Source organism: Furipterus horrens, unplaced genomic scaffold (assembly GCF_987537825.1).
Source record: "Furipterus horrens unplaced genomic scaffold, mFurHor1.1.pri manual_scaffold_1, whole genome shotgun sequence".
In the NCBI taxonomy this organism is placed as follows: domain Eukaryota; kingdom Metazoa; phylum Chordata; class Mammalia; order Chiroptera; family Furipteridae; genus Furipterus; species Furipterus horrens.
The window spans coordinates 172,048,496-172,065,274 of NW_028327171.1; the positions used below are offsets into that span (position 1 = coordinate 172,048,496).

General features: G+C 37.6%; 1 protein-coding gene and 1 pseudogene across 1 annotated transcript in view; one reads left to right on the forward strand and one right to left on the reverse strand.

The window, feature by feature from the left end:
• PDE11A (phosphodiesterase 11A) overlaps nt 1–16,779 on the reverse strand; it is a 356,500-nt gene that overhangs the window by 226,074 nt on the left and 113,647 nt on the right. Inside the window, exon 5 of the mRNA XM_090268071.1 lies at nt 1,654–1,718. Within this exon, the coding sequence (XP_090124197.1) occupies nt 1,654–1,718 (65 nt within the window). The remainder of the gene's footprint in view (nt 1–1,653; nt 1,719–16,779) is intronic.
• Nucleotides 1,138–1,576, forward strand: LOC150022299 (large ribosomal subunit protein uL24 pseudogene; annotated as a pseudogene).

Sequence of the window (16,779 nt, forward strand, 5' to 3'; positions counted from 1 at the left end):
CCTCTCTCCATCTCTAGTTCCTAACAACTACTGATCTGCTTCCTCTTCTTATGATTTTGCCTTTTCAAGAATGCCCTATAAATGGAATTATATAGTATGTAGCAAATGCCTTTTAAAATTCATGCACGTGATAAAAACTAACTAAATAAAGTGTCCATTTTCATTTATTGATTTCCATATTGTAAACTTAAAGGCTATGACATAGAAAATCAAATTACCCTTGAAATAGCTATTACCAAGGGAACCTCTGAATATGTAGATCTTTCCCTAAAGATCACTTTCAATGGATTGAAATAAAATGTCTCAGTTTGGGACCTGAGAATTTAGTTTTTACCAAGTTCTCCAAGCTTGATTATGACTGATGAGTAAGATTTGGGAAATATTAACCCAATAGATATTCACTGTCATGCAAGGGTACAATGTCTGTTTCCTAAGATTATTTGGGGATTAGTTGCATATAAAACATTTAGAACAGTAACTACCACACTTAGCACTCAAAGAATGGAAGCTGTCCGTCTTGCTGTCAGTATCATTATCATCATCATGGTGTCATGAGCACTTTACTTGCCTTTCTACATATATCTGCATTTTGGTCAATTTTACTATTTTAGCCTTTCCTCCCGATGTGATGAAAGTAGAAAGAATCCATTTTTGTAGCAATCTAGCTATTACTCAGGGCAGTGAAAACGCTAACAAAAATTCACTGATTGTTCCCAACCCTCACTTTTACCATTACAGCCTCAAAGATCCCAATGGGGACAAAAAACAAATTACTAGAAACTCTCACTCTTTTCCCCCAAGGGATGCTGTTGCCCAAATGTAAGGAAACAAAAGGGAGGAAGAGAAATGAAGAGCCAGAATAAAGCAGAAAATTAGGCTGTTTGCATAGTTAGAAAATAACTAAATATTGACTCTCTTACTTAGCAGTTGTAAATGTATATAGGTAGTTAATGTTTAAGTCCTGAAATACAAAACAGTAATGATATTTGACTGTACTTGCTGGTCTCAAGAAATAACAACTTCTATCCTCAAAGAATATGTGGAATGCTGCCAACACCAAGGACCGAAGACAAGGATCAAAAGACGAACATGAGTCTCTTCCCTTTTGCGACCATCACTGAGGCACCAGAGGTCAAAATGAAGTTCAATCCCTTTGTGACTTCTGACCAGAGCAAGAACCGTAAAAGGCATTTCAATGCACCTTCCCACATTCGCAGGAAGATTATGTCTTCTCCTCTTTCCAAAGAGCTGAGACAGAAGTACAATGTTCGATTCATGCCCATCCGAAAGAATGATGAAGTTCAGGTTGTATGAGGACATCACAAAGCGCAGCAGATTGGCAAAGTAGTCCAGGTTTATAGAAAGAAACGTGTCATCTACATTGAACGAGCACAACAGGAGAAAGCTAATGGTATAACTGTTCATGTGGGAATTCACCCCAGCAAGGTGGTTATTACCAGACTAAAACTGGACCAAGACCGTAAAAAGATCCTTGAACGTAAAGCCAAATCTCGCCAAGTAAGAAAGGAAAAGAGCAAAATACAAGGAAGAAACAATTGAGAAGATGCAGGAATAATGTAATCTTCTATACAACTTTCATTAAAAATTGAAATAAAGAAACAAACAAACAAACATGAAACTCACAAGTCCTACCTGTTCTCAGCATCGGCGCTGCACTTTGGAGACATCAATTCAAAGGATTTGGTAAACTTTACCACCTGCCACACAGAAAAACAATAAATTCTAGTCAATTAAGGTTTTTCCACAGTTTAAAACAATACAATAAACAGTTTTTATCTTTATAATGGCTATTACAATAATTGGAGATTAAAGGGGGATTTTGAATGAGAAATCCCAAGGAATGGAAGTAAATTCTATCCCATATTTGTAATTTATTTTTACATAACACACATTTCAAAGTTTTATGGCATCTTATTAAATATATGTATATTTTTACAATCAGGTGTGTACTATTCTCTGGTGGTCAGGCAAAGGGACATCTCATGTGAGTACAATTTTTTTGCTGTTTTTTTTTAACAACCCAATGACCATCCATGGAGACAAACCACCCTTCAGAAAGGGTGCCCTCCATCAATCTCAAGCTCCTAACATTGCTTTCCCTGGCTTCTCATGGTTCTCAAGTGAACGTTTTGCTGCCACTGCCCAAAGGGTAAGGAAGAGGAAGCCACCTTCTTCAAAAACCATCCCTGTTGTGCACACTTCCTCCCTGACCTGCCCAGCGAAAGAGCTCCATCAAGATTTATTATGTTGGAAGGAAATTTAGGGTCACAAAAAAATGTAAAGGTAGTTTCTCCTATTACTATCTACTATTGAGTTCTTACTATAAACCAGGCCCTAGATCAGAAGCTTCTTTGACTATTTAATTTCCTTAATACAACTCTGTAAAGTTTTTATCTTCAGTATATAGGTGAGGAAACTAACCCATATTTTTTTATAAAAACCTGCTCAGTGTCATACAGCTAAATGGGAAAACTAGGATTAAAGCAAGTCTGCATGGCTCTAGAGTGCTAGTTCTTTCAGAGACACTAAAAATGTTGAGTGGGAAAGACACCATTTCTAGCCCTTTTTTGACAAGATACACTACGTGTTAGAAACACAAGTTCCTTATACTGAAAGGAGTCATCTGAATGTCACTGGGTGCTTCCAAGGCTGACATTTAGATTTGCTTTTGCCAGGTGCAGTCATGCTTCAAACACCTTCTAAATTAACCACTTGCAAGGAATTGAAGGGCACCTGAGACATTATTTGAAAACTGGAAATAGATTAAATATTTAAAAAGATTTATCAGTGAGGTAGTGAACCCAAACTAAGAAAATGCAACATCGGGAAAAAGCTAAAAGGAAAGCCCATCACAAAGAAAATTGTGTGTGACTAGCTGAATGCAGAGCAGTGAAAATAGCTCAACGACAGGAAATAATCTTGACAACTACAGAACATATTTCATTTCATATTCTAATGTAAACTAAACCTTTACAAAATCACTCATTGTGACAAATGTTAGTTTCCAAAGATGGCATAACAGTATCTCCTACCCCACATCCCTCTCTACAATGTGACCCTGCCACTCTGCCACCAAGTGGTAGGTCTATGTTCTCTATCCTTGAATCTAATGGGCTTCTGACCACTTTGACCAACAAGGCTATGGAAGAGATGCTAAGGGCCTTCTGAGGTTGTCATAAAAGGCAATGCAGTTTCTGCCTCATCTGATGGAATGCTTGTGCCTAGACTCTGGAGTCATTATGTAAGATGTCCAACTACCCTGAGGCCACTATGTTAAAAAGGAGCCAAACCATAGAGAGGCTACAGGTAGATACTAGGGTTAGCAGCCCCAGTGCTTAAGCCATCCCAGCACAGACACCAGGCATGTGAGTAAACAAACTGTCAGATGACTCCAGTTCACAGCCATTAAGTGATCCCTGTTCTCCATGTTTTTCCAACTGTGATCCCAGATATCCCAGGAAGAGGCAAGTCATCCTTCCTGCGTCCTTTCCAAATTTCTGATCCACAGGATCTCTGAGCATATAACATGCTTGGTTTAACCCTCAAAATTTTGAGTTTGTTACACAACACTGGAACATTTATCTTGAGGACTTAAACAGAAACCAGTCTCATCGAGATCTTGATCCAGCTGCAATATTCTTGGGTCTCAAAAGCCCAGGAAGCCACAAAGAGACTATTTGCTCTCACCCAATAATAAATCCCTCAAACTATAGCTTAAACAAATCTTAAAGTTAAGAAACAATAGGATTAAAAGTGGAAGTGTTTATGATTGCAGAATGGGAAACTGTCGCAAATTTTTTTAAATGGAGTTAGCTCTATGTCTCTACTTTGATCTCTCATCATTTGTGATTTCTTTCCAGATTTTGCTAGATGACAATAAATTCTTTTCTTATTTTAAACATGGTTTAGGCTGTTGCTATGAACTGAATGCTGTGTCCCCTCTTCCGAATTCATATGTTGAAACCCTAATCCCCAAGGGGATGGTGTTTGGAGATGGTGCCTTGGAGAGCTCTAACAGTCATGCAGGTGAAGCCTCAAGGGCATTAGAGCTTTTATAAGGAAACAGAGAGAGCCTGCTTCTTCTCTTCTCTGCCATGTGAGGAAGCCATGAGAAGATGGCCATCGTGAGAGAGGAAGAGTGCCTGTGCCTTCTTCTTGGACTTCCCAGCCTCCAGAATTATGAGAAATATATCTTTGTTGTTTAAGCCACCCAGTCTATGATAATTTGTTATAGCAACCTGGACTAAGACCACTCTATCCTACCATTATATTGTAAATCCATATGAGGCATTTTGCACGCAGTATGGCCAACACTTTACATAGGTATTAATGCTTATTAGATCTCAGCAAAGCTATATATTATTATCTTATTTTGTTGAAGGAAAATTAAACCTAGAGGGGCTAACTGGTTTCCTGGAAACCATACAATCAGTACATTGCAGAATTGGGATTTGAACCATGTCAATCTGATCCCATAGTCCCCAGGTTCCCACTACTGATGGCTCTCATAAGCATGAGCAATTTGTCTTGCAACTGCAAATTATCTGAACATGACTCCTTCACAGCCAGAACAGTTAGGTAAATTCTGCCATTATTTATTAATTCTAAAAATATTTATTGAGTGCCTACTATATGCCTGAATTTGAATAAACAGAAACTAAAAGTACCTTGAAGTAAAACACTTGGCTTGATAGAAAACTAATCACATTACCAATAAACTAGTCATTGTTTCTGCATTTGAAAATCAAGAAGGATATATCTTTTCATTTCCTGACCCGAAAGATGCAGATTAAACTCTCCAATATTACTGAGAATACTTCATTGGGCTTACTTTTTACTATTGATTAGAATACTTTACAACTCTGAAAAGATAGATGTTAATTCCTGAAAAACTGATAGCAATGCAAATTGGGTTGTAAACAAAGGAGTTAAGTTCCCCTTGTGAGGTCTTTGAAGATCACTCTAACATAACCACAGAAATTCATATGAAATTTTAAAAAATTATTATACTCACAGGTCCTAGGGAAGGGGGCTTGACATGCCCAGAGAATCACATAAAGTCACATAAAGCCCAAATTTTGGTTGTTGCAAGCAGGGAAACTGCAGAGGAAAAACCTATGCGGTAACTGCTTTTGAGGGCCATGGGCAGGGTAGCCTTTGGCACTCGGAAACATTATCGTTGGGTAATCTGAATGTAGCTGGGTCAAACAGAAAGGAGAAAAGGGGTAAACTGGAGAAGTCATCATGAAGCCTATCGCTTGAACAACACATGTTGAAGATGGGGACCCAGAACCAGCAATAACTAGGTAAAAGTTCAAAGCAAGCAGGATGGTTGCTGGCACGAAAACCCACTGAGGCAACAACAAATTGTTCTTAAGTTACAAATGATTTTTTGTCCTATAGCTATGCAAATAGTTTTATCTAAGTAGAAATGCAAATGATCTGTGTACAGTAGAAAAGATAAGCCCACAGTAAAAATTTTGTTGTCCTGGATGACAGTAATCATTTAAAAAATCTAGCCTAGCAATCTTATGCCAACATTTTCTCAGTGCCTGTCTTAGAACTGACTTTACCACCTTGCTGGTTTCTCTCATTAATGAGTTTAATATTTGATACATGTTTGCTTTAGATTTGTACAAGGATTAGGTTATTAACATTTTGAAAACAGTTTCTTGCCATAGCAGATATGTATTGTCTGTATGTGTCAAGCAGAACAATAGGCACTGGAGCTACACATGATAAAGTGAAAGAAAAAAAGTCTATATGTGCATGGAACTTACTTCATGGTAGGGAACTTCATTTGCCCTGGCTCCTCAAAGGTAGTGCTCCCTGGAATAATAAGTGAACTACTTCCCACACCTTAAGAAAACAAAGGTGGGAAATATCCAGAAATTAAAAGAGACTAAAAATCTTTTAAATATATGTATTTTTAAAAGCTGCTGAGGGATAGCAGTTTACAAGAAGACACAAAGTGGAACAGAAGATCCTGGAATATTATAGCTATAAAAGTTATAGATCTGGAATCATAAAGAGAATGAAGAAGATTTAAAAGAAAGGACCTCTTGATAAAATGTCAGAATGTGTTAACTCCTGAAATATAAAGAGGAACTTCTAAAAAATACCAAAAGGAAGAAACACGTTTTCTAAAATGTTAGAACTTTTAATTCCAACATAAATCACATGCTGGGGGGAAAAAGAACCCAAAGTCTAACATTTTGTTGTTTTATTTACTGAATTCGTGTTTACTAAATAAAGGGAAAGTCAAAGACTATGCATCTTTCAACTTCAGCATTCCATATCATGGAGAGTACTAGTTATGTTTCCAATAAACCAGCCCATGGTGTGCAGATCAAAGTCAGACACTGGATTCATAACCATGCTGTTGACCTTGCATGTTATAGAGTTAACCTTAGCAAAAGAAAGGTCTGGCCTTTGTCTTTGGCTCCTGAGAGGTGACGTCTAAGCCCTAGGAATATCTAGCCTTGAGAAAAGTGTCTTTGTTTACCCAGGTGCCTTGGGCCAGCCAGGTAATAACAATGTAATTCAGAGTGGGGGCTTTGAGCCACACCAACAGTGTGATTTAAGGTGGGGTCTTTGGGTCACCTGGAATCAGTTAACCTATGGAGGAGAGGAAGACTGAGGTCATCTACGTGGGTGGCCAGCTAGGTTTTGAAGATCAAGCCCCAGGGAAGAGTCTGGATGCCAAGGCTCAGGTAACCCTCAGGTTTGGCAGCACTGAATGCATATTGTCACAGATGGTTGCTGGGAGAAGTTCATGTTGTTCATGACCCAGGGCAAGAGGACAACCAGAAGTTCCACTTTTGGAACCCTCCTGGACTCTGCCGTGTGTCTCTCCTGTGGCTGATTTTAATCTGTACCATTCCCTATAATAAACCCTAACCATGAGTATAACAACTTTCAGTGAATTCTGTGAACCCTTCTAGCAAACTATTGAGGTTAGGATGGTCTTGGGGACCCCCAAACGTGTAGTTGGTGACATAACTGCAGTATTGTAGACTATGTTCCCTAACTTTCACACCTTGTGTGATAATTCTTAGGTTCCTATGTCTTTAGAAGAAAAATGAGGATAATACTAATGTTGACTGGTCTTTGGTTAAATATTGATTATCCAATGTATATCAAGTACTGAATAGTATAGACAGTTACCAAAAATAATAAAAATAAAAAGTAAATAAGGTTTCTAACTTTAAAAAAATTAATGTTTTGAAGGGGAAAATATTTAAATTTATGGGTCAGGAAAAGTTTCTTGATCAGTTGATGTGATTCCTTTTATTAAACAAAAGGAATTATAATGTCTTTTTTTTTTTACCTGGACTTTTGGGAAATTCAGAGCAAAGCTTTAGGTTCAGAGTTTTATCTTTTTGCAGTATAGCTTGATCTTGAGTTTGTTGATTTGGTTTCATTTGGTTTACATGTGCTTTCTCTTTTCTCCCTTTTACTTAAAATTTTGCCTTTCATTCTATTATGTGCCTGGCACATAATAAGTGCTAAGAAAATATTTATTCACTATGAGTTTTGAATTTTTTTGCTTGTGGGCCTTAAATGCTTTTGAAATTAAGGAAAAGTAAAACCAATGAGGAAATGAAGTACTTACATAATTGAAAACTGTATAGAAGTGTATAAAAATACTTTTACACATGAAATAATATGAATATGCTTATGTAAAACTAAGTACAGTTGAACAAAGCTATTATGGGCATTAAGTTGTGAAAAAGATAATTTTTCAGAAGTATTGAAAGGGGATCTGGACAGGTGGATAAGAGAAATACAATATTTAAGGACCTACAGCTGATAGCAGACAATATGAGGATAAAAGAGGAGCAAGCCTGAATCCCATCAAAAGAGAGGTAAGATACAAGCAGAGCAATGAAACTGTGAGGACCAACCCACTGCTGACTGTAAACCAGATAAGATCAAGAAAGTGGCAAAACACCAGCCTCGGTTCCATAACGTATATAAAAGTCTGTTTCCAGGCCATCTGAATGTGAAGGGTTTCAAACTCATTCTAGAATGGACCTAAGATTGTTACAGAAACCCTAGTCTGAACTCTATATTCAGAAACTGAGGTATGCTGGTGGAAACCTTTTACACATTCTCTGAATTTAGGGCAATTCAAGATTAAGCTTACAAACAAATTAACCCTTAAAGTTACCAGAATATCGAGCCCTTAAGGCAACACACACATGGGCCTCAGCTCATGTTAAGAACTGCAAGATGAACTCCAGGGAAATAATACAATTCTAGAGATATAGACTGATCCACCTGCCTCTCAGGCCTCTAGAGCAGGAGTGGGCAAAAGTTAGTCTGTGGGCCAAATCTGGCCCACCACCTGTTTTCATAAATAAAGTTTTATTTTAACAGACAAACTCATTAATTTAAATATTGTCAATGGCTGCTTTCTGCTATAACAGTAGAATTGAGTAGTTACAACAAACTGTATGGCCCACAAAGCCTAAAATATTTACTAGCTGGCCCTTTGTAGAAAAAGCTTGCTGATAGCCAGTCTAGAGCCATCTCTGGACCAAGTCAAATACTTACTTTCTGTTAAACTGTTAATGACTGATGGTCAATTAATGTATTAATGCTCCCATGTAATTTACCCATAATTCAGAAAAGGTATTCCTTGTGTCACAATCTGAAACAACACTGTGGTGATAGAAATTTTAGGCACCAAGGCAAGTAGTGGGGGATATACTTGAGGACATGCTTATGTCCCCATTGGCATAGGACCATCCCACTTTAATTAAGCCTGATGTCCTGGGACAATTATTAAAAGCTCCCTGTCTTTTCACTCTCAAATATATCTTTGAAAGGTAAAACTCTAGGAAGTCATGCCTCAATTTATATTTTTTAAGGAATTTATTAAAAGTATAATGTATTCAAGTAAAAAATTATTTACAATCAGATACCTGGACTAAAAAACAAAATAGCGGAACCAGTTAAACTATTTTGATAAAATTCAATGGGATACATAGTGTCGCTGTGAAGATTACAACTAATAAAAACAGATGCAAACATAAATGAAAAAGAATAAAATTCATGTTTTATTCTTGACTTGGACCAATTGTATGGTTCTCAGTTTCATTAATTTTTAAAATTTATTTTTAATTCAATTCTGATTTTATTATAGCTGTAACTAAGTGAACGTAGATTAAGTAAGTACACACACACTCATATACACTAAGTAAAAAGAGAATCTTATACGAGAAATATCAGAAGTGGTTTATAGGTCAATGAATCTGAACAAGTGGTTCTGAGCTTCTCTGGTTATTGCTCAACCCTGCTTACTGCACCCTGGGGAAGGCGTACATGTGCCACTGTGAAGTAAACAAAATATCCCAAGTGTCTCTGCCTGTTCTTTGGAAAAGCTCCATGGACAGAAGTCTTTTCGATTTGATATTTATCAAGCGCTAGTTGGTCTGGTTTCTCTTGATTAAAAAAAAATTTAAAACAACTTAAGAAAACAAAAACTATGCTCAATGATATTCCTGCCACCAAGAAGAAAATAGAAATGATCTACTAAGTAATAATCATTTCTTTTTCATTAGAGTTTTCTTAATCCCCATTTTTCCACAGGAGGACTACTCTATAAGAGCAAAGGAATGAATTAAATGATATCCACTACCATCCTTCTTGATAAATTTCTCACCTATCCTGATGAGTAATTTTCTCTACTTATTTGTTCACTCAATTAAAATTGGTCAAATACTTAGTGTACCAGGTACTGTTAACTCACAACATAGCACAGAGGGGAAACAGTTCACAAATATAACATTTCACCAGTATGTATTCAAAATGCTAGAAACACACAGAGGAGGGTGTTGAAGGAAGGCTCATGTGAACTCTGTCCCAAAGGGTCAGCAGAAGTGCTCTAGGCTGAGAAGTTAGGGAATTTCCCCAAATCAGAATTTTGGTAGAAAGCAGAGCACTCAAAAGACTTTATTGAACCTAATTCAGTAAAAGTACTAATTGCATAAGGGTAGTCACCTTTGGAAAGCAAGGGCTAGCAGCTTTGGAAAGCAACCCTAGGTCTAGGGGAGCACAAGAGAGTGGGAGGGAGAGAAAGAGGCCTGGAAGGCGTGAGAGCATCATGACTGGTGTGTTGGAGGAGCTGGACCTGTGGAGGCAGCCTTAGAAGAATCCAGCTACCTCTACCACTAGCAGAGAAAGGACAAGGGGAGTAAGTACCCCCAACCTCTTTCCTCTCCAGCCCTTGAATCTTCTGCTGATCCCTCTTGTTTGTAAAACCCAACTAGAAGCCAGAGAACAAAAATGCTGAAGTGGTCTATAGTATGTAGAAATTAGCTTTCAGGAGCACTGAGCTGAACAGAGAAAGACTGACAATAGTTGGAGAGAGGCAGGGTTTGCAGACAATAGTCAGTACAGAGTTGTGCTTCATCTGAGTCCTGTGCTTCCAAAAAACAGTAATGATCAAGAAACAAAACATTTTGTCTTCAAGAATTGGCTAACCTCAAAGAACCACCCTGTCTTATCATATTTCAAAATAAAACCTGTCTCCTTCCTTCCTCATGACTCCCTTAAGATGCACAAAATGATGCAGATAACTCCCTTGTCTACATGCTTCTGTAAAATCCCAAACATTTTTTCTTTTCTTTGAGATGTTCCTTATTAATGAATGTTCTCCCTATTACAATAGCCTGGATGAAAATATTTCCTTAATTGTCTGGTGTGTTTTTGTCTTTCACAGAAACTATATGTGCAAAGATACAGAAGCAAATGCCTGCATAAGCTAACCATGGGGAGGCGGAGTAAAGGAGGAAGAAAGGGATAGAGTGAGGTTGAGGACAGAGAGGAGAATCAAAAGTTAGGTTGACAACAGAGGTGATGGCCCTTGAATGGTGGGCAGTTTGAACTTTATTATGTAGGCAACAGACAGTTAGCAAATGTTTTGAGGCATGGAAGAGGCAGAGGCATGTTTTAGAAAGAAAACTAGAAATACTAGTAAGAATTGATGGGAAGGAAGGGTGCCCTGTTTGTGAGCAAGGAAATGAGGTAGGAGAAAAATATCAAAATCAGATATCACTAAAGGCAGAGTAGAAACAGTGGTAGAAGGGATTAGAAGAAGTGCCTAGAAATGCTGTTTCAACCTAGAAGCAACAAACTTAGAAACAATTGAATATAGATAGTAAGAAACTACTCTGGTTTTTAGCTTGAGTTACTACGTGATGATGATTTTATTAACTGAAACAGAAAATCTCAGAAGTGGTAAAGATTTTGGGCAGGATGTGGTGGAGATGGGCTTTGAAGTTCAGTAGTTGGAGATTTTATATACATATATTATTATACACCTTATATATTATATATAAGTTATATATGTTAACTACACATGTGCATGTCATGCATGTATACACACATGTTACATGTGTGATCTGTGTGTGTCTAGTGTCTGTGTACTCTATATATGTACATATAGTTAACATATATAAATAATATGTCTTTTGTTGCTCTCACACTCAACTCACATTAATCATGTATATATGTTAATATAATATAGATCATATATATTTAACATAAGTGATTAATTATATAATTATATGTGAGAAAAAGTAGGTTTATAGTTGCATTATGACATTCTTTTGAGTTAATAAAGCTATCGTAATAATTATAATCTGCATATCTTTTTCCATTCGGACAATAATAAACCTACTTTTGTCAACACCTGTATATTAACTCATAACTTTATTCATGTATATATTTTAAACATATGTCACATGTATTTAATTAACATAAATAACTTATGATGTGATTTGTGTTAATATAGTAGCATATATTAATAAAGTTAAGTAATATATACAAATATATAATGATATATTATTAATGATAAGTATATATACATATATATACACTCATCAGATAATCATCAGAGATTTTCTAGATACTTTCCATTTTGCCCTCTAGAAAAGCCCTTGGAACAAAAATCAAACAGAGTTTAACACACAGGAGACTTTTGGCCAAGATTGAGGCCTAGACTGACATGCTCTGTCTTCCTCCACCACTAAGAAGGAATACAACTACTTCAAAACCAGAAATAACCAGAAGTTCCAGAAAATAAATGGAAGTCCATCGTATGAAGTTATAAAGAAGTAGAGCTTGTCTGGATGGGTAGGAGGGGTGAAGCCTGAGTGGAGAGGTCAAGCTGTTCTGGCAGCAGCAGCAGTGACGACAGTGGAGGGATGGTAGTAAACACAGACACCCATATTTAAGGAGAGGCAAGAAGTGCCTGGGGAGCACCTTTGGCTTCAGACCAGACCCGTCAGCTTGTGATTCCAATGCCAGGGAAGGCAGACCCCCATTGCCTTGGACTGTGAGGCTTAGAGTGAGTGGGGTCAGAGGAGGAGGCTCCCAGTCTTTCAGTGGAGAGTAAATGGCAGGAATCCAACCTGGGCCCCGACCCCCAAAAGAAAATGACACAGTGTGGTGAGAAGGGTTGCCCAGTTGTGACGAGTGCATGGGGCTCAGCCCCCTATAGCTAGGAGGTGTGACAGCCCCACCCAGGAAGCAAAGGTCAACACAAACTATCAGGATGGCACAGATCTTGATAGAGATCCCAGTGATGTAGCTGACCAGACAGCAAATGTCTAATATAATGAAGCAGCAGATAGGAAATCTTTCTGAGGCACAGTTCAGAGCTTTGGTTATAAAAATGTTTACAGACATAACAGCAGATATTAAACAAGATGGGGAAGGAATGAAGGCTAGTCCTGCTGAAATTAACAAAAACACATATGAAACTAGTGGTGAGGAAAAGAAAGCCAGGTATCAAATCAACAAATCGGAACATAGGGAAGGAACAAACAGTCAACCAGTGTAGAAAGAGAAAACAAAAAATGAGGAAAATGAGGAGAGGCTCAGAAACCTATGGGACAGCTGTAAGCAGGCCAACATCCAAATCATAGGTTTGCCAGAAGGTGAAGAAGAAGAACTAGAAATTGAAAAATTATGTGAAAAAATAACGAAGCAGAACTTCCCTAACTTGGGGAAGGAAATAGACTTACAGGTCCAGGAAGCACAGAGAGTTCCAAAAAAATGGACCCAGAGAGAACCACACCAAGACACATTATAATCAAAATGTCAAAAATTAAGGATAAAGAGAGAATCTTAAAAGCAGCAAGAGAGAAGAAGAGAATTATGTACAAAGGGGTCCCAATAAGACTATCGACTGATTTCTCAAAAGAAACTCTGCAGGCAAGAAGGGACTGGCAAAAAATATTTAAAGTAATGAAAAGCAAAAACCTACGACCACAATTACTCTATCCAGCAAAGCTGTCATTCAGAATAGAAGGGCAGAGAAAGTGCTTCCAGGACAGAGTGAAACTGAAGGAGTTCATCAGATCCAAACCACTGTTACATGAAATGTTAAAGGGACTTGTTTAGGAGAAAGAGGATCAAAACTATGAACATTAAAATGAAAACTGTATCACAACAACCAATGACAGAAGCTAGGGAATCAAAACAAAGGCAAACTAAGTAGACAACGAGAGTGGGAAAAGAATTATAGGTATGGGGAACATTATGAGGGAAAGTCAGCAAGGAGGGGGAAGGGGGAAAAGGGAGGAAGATGGTACAAAAATTAGGAAACATAGGATGGAATGGAATAGACAGGAAGATGTTGAGAAGAACTATGTGCACAACCAGTGAGCATGGACTAAGGGGGGGGGCAGTTGGAGGGGGGGTCACTGGGTGGAGGGGAACAAATGGGAAAGAAATTGGGACAACTGTAACAGTATAATCAATAAAGCATATGAAAAAAAAATCAAACAGAGTTTAAGTTAGTTTCCTTAGCCAGAGAAGGAAAGTTGGAGAAAGAAAAATGAGGAAATGAAAAGAAAAGGGACTAGGAGGGAAAGCCTAGAGCAATTTTTATGGGCCATTTAGGATGGAGGAGATTGAATTATAGGCTGTTTCAGAACAATCAAATGAAGATCAACTCATCTCCTCCTCTGAAGTGTTGGATTCAGGGAAGATCATCCAGTTCAGTGGCTTAATTATATGTATATTTCATAAGAACCAAAAAGTTAAGGAACATATTAGAAAACAAGTGTAGCTTTTCTTTCATGACTTAGAAAATAAACTCCAGGAACTAGTCTCATATTTATAAGCTCAGCTATAAATATATTCTGGACAACAAAATAGCTGCCAGCCACCAGGATGACCCACGAAAGAACACTTGTCAAAACTGGTGCTGAGACAGTGCCTTAGGACAGGAGATTAAAATGGCTCCATTTGCTATCCTTGACTAAGCATAGGAAGAGAGATCATAGTAAATATGTAAGCTAGAAAGGAACTAAGAGCAGTGATAGAAATTACTTAGATAGGTCCATGGAATGGAATAACATTAGCAAGGAATATTTAGTTCAAAGGACTGTTTCCTAATGTTGACAGCAACTAGCTATGGAACAATCTTTTACTTTTTTTTCAGTCCAGTGGAAAATACCATTGACAAAGTCACTTGAAATTGATTGACTGAAATACTTAACAGAAGCAAAAGAGGGTAAAACATTAATTTTGACAGGGGAGAGGAGTAACAAGGCATTTCTCATTTCTATTTTTGGTATCCACTGAGTAAACGGATTTGGCCAGTTTAAGGACTATGAATGCAGTCCCTAAACACTGAATTAAGAGTATGATGAACCAAGCTTCCACAACTAGATTTAAATTATTTTCTCCCTTTCCCTCTCAAATGTAGAGAGGCCATAAAATATCATACATCTGCAATAACCAGTTTTTTTTTAATATTCAAATCACAAAAAATAATTAGAAGTTTTTGTTTCCTGGAATGATTCTAATAAAATAGAAAAAAGCACAAGTTATTTTTGGAGGAAGAAAATTTTGAGCATATCTTTTACGGAAATGATACTTTTTTTCTGACTGTAAAAAGTAGTGTTTGTGATGCCATTAGAGATGGTGCTATAAATTAATGCTCTGACACATCTATGCTCTTCATAAAACAGAGCAAAGGCTGATAAAATACAGAAAGAGAAAATCAGGAAGACATCTAGAGGTTAAAAGGAAGAGAAAAAAGAAGGGGAAAAGAGGGGAGAGAGTAGAGTAGAAAAAAGATCTTTCTAAGGCTAAAGCCTGGAGACAGAGGCCTGCTGTGCTCCAACCCCAGAAAAAGGAAAAACAGGCAGCAATAGCTGCAGTTTCAGGTGTCTGGGGTCTAAAAGTGCTCCTCTGAGACAGATGACTCAGCTTCACCTCCAGAAACTGAACCAAGCTGCCTCTGGTTTAGTGTATTATTACCACATAGCAGGAGACCCAAGCCACCCATATTGGACCCGGTTCTTGACTAAAGGCCAAGAAACTGTGCAAACTATTAGCCAGGAAGGAAGAGTAAAAAAGAATAAAAGAAAAAAAAGGCACAAACAAATGAACAAAAACACTTTTCCACAAAAATAAGTTGCAATCCAAATTAAAACACATACACAATTAACAGAGATAACTAAGTCAACAACCTACAGAATTGGACAAGATGATATTGATGAATCTCAGGCTGATGATTTGAACACACCCCTATCAGAGAATGATAGATAAAAAGAAAAAGTATTAAGAATATAAATGATTTGAACAGCATCGTTTTGTTCTTTAGTAATGATTCAAGGAAAGTTGGTGGGGAAAACCCCTTGTGGAAAACACTTTCCTCCCTAAGAAAAAGAAAGATATGTGGAGAGACAATCCCCTTTCTTCTTCAGTTAGTTATCTGATGGCATGTTCCCTGGAGCTGAGCCAGCCTCCTGGATGAGGAGGGTCCAAGCCAACTGCTGAATGCCGACCACTGAGGCAAGCACAGGCAAATGGACAGAGCCCAGGGTCCTGATTATATCACTTGGCTGCTGCACAATCCCCAGAACCGCCTCCTGCAAACTTCTTGTTACATAAGACACAAATCTTCCTGTTTAAGCTATTTCCTTTGTATATTCTATTATTTGTAGAAATCTCCTACATTGATCTATAAATTAAAGCAATTTCAATCAAAATCTCTAAGAGTTTTTCATGGAAATTGATAAGCTACTCTTAAAATCTATATGGAAGAGCAACAAGCCAAAAACAGGCAAGTCAATTTTAAAGGAGAACAACATTGGGGACTTGCCTTATCAGATACCAGAAGTATTATAAAATTATAGAAATTCAGGCTGTGTGAAACGGGTACAGAAACAGTCCAGGAGAACAGTGGGACAAAATAGTGAGCTCAGAACCAGACTCGGGTTTATATGGAAACAATATAATATAGAAGTGGCATTACAAAGTGGGGGAAAAACAGTTCTGAGGCAATGATTTTATGCACACACAGACACACACACATAGACGCGCACACATATAACTTTATACTATACAAAAAATAAATTCTAGATGGATATAAAAAAAAAAATAAATACCAGATGGGTTAAAGAAAATACAAGAGAAAGTCATTCTAACCTGTAGGTAAAATTGTTTAAAAAAAACATAAAGCACAAATCAAAAAGGAATATTGATAAATTTAACACATTAAAATTAAAATATTGCATGTAACCAAGACACGTGTGGGGAGAGGCAACCCACAGGAGCCCTGAGCACACAGTCCTCCCGTGTGTGCCAACACTGCACAGCCCTGATCTCTCTCCAGCTGGCTCCTTTCACAGGATTGTGTTTGCAGTGAGTAAGCTTGGAGATGAGGTAACATCTCTCTCCAAACAGCAGGCTTGATACCACTCAATGGAAAAGGGATGGATTCTCCAA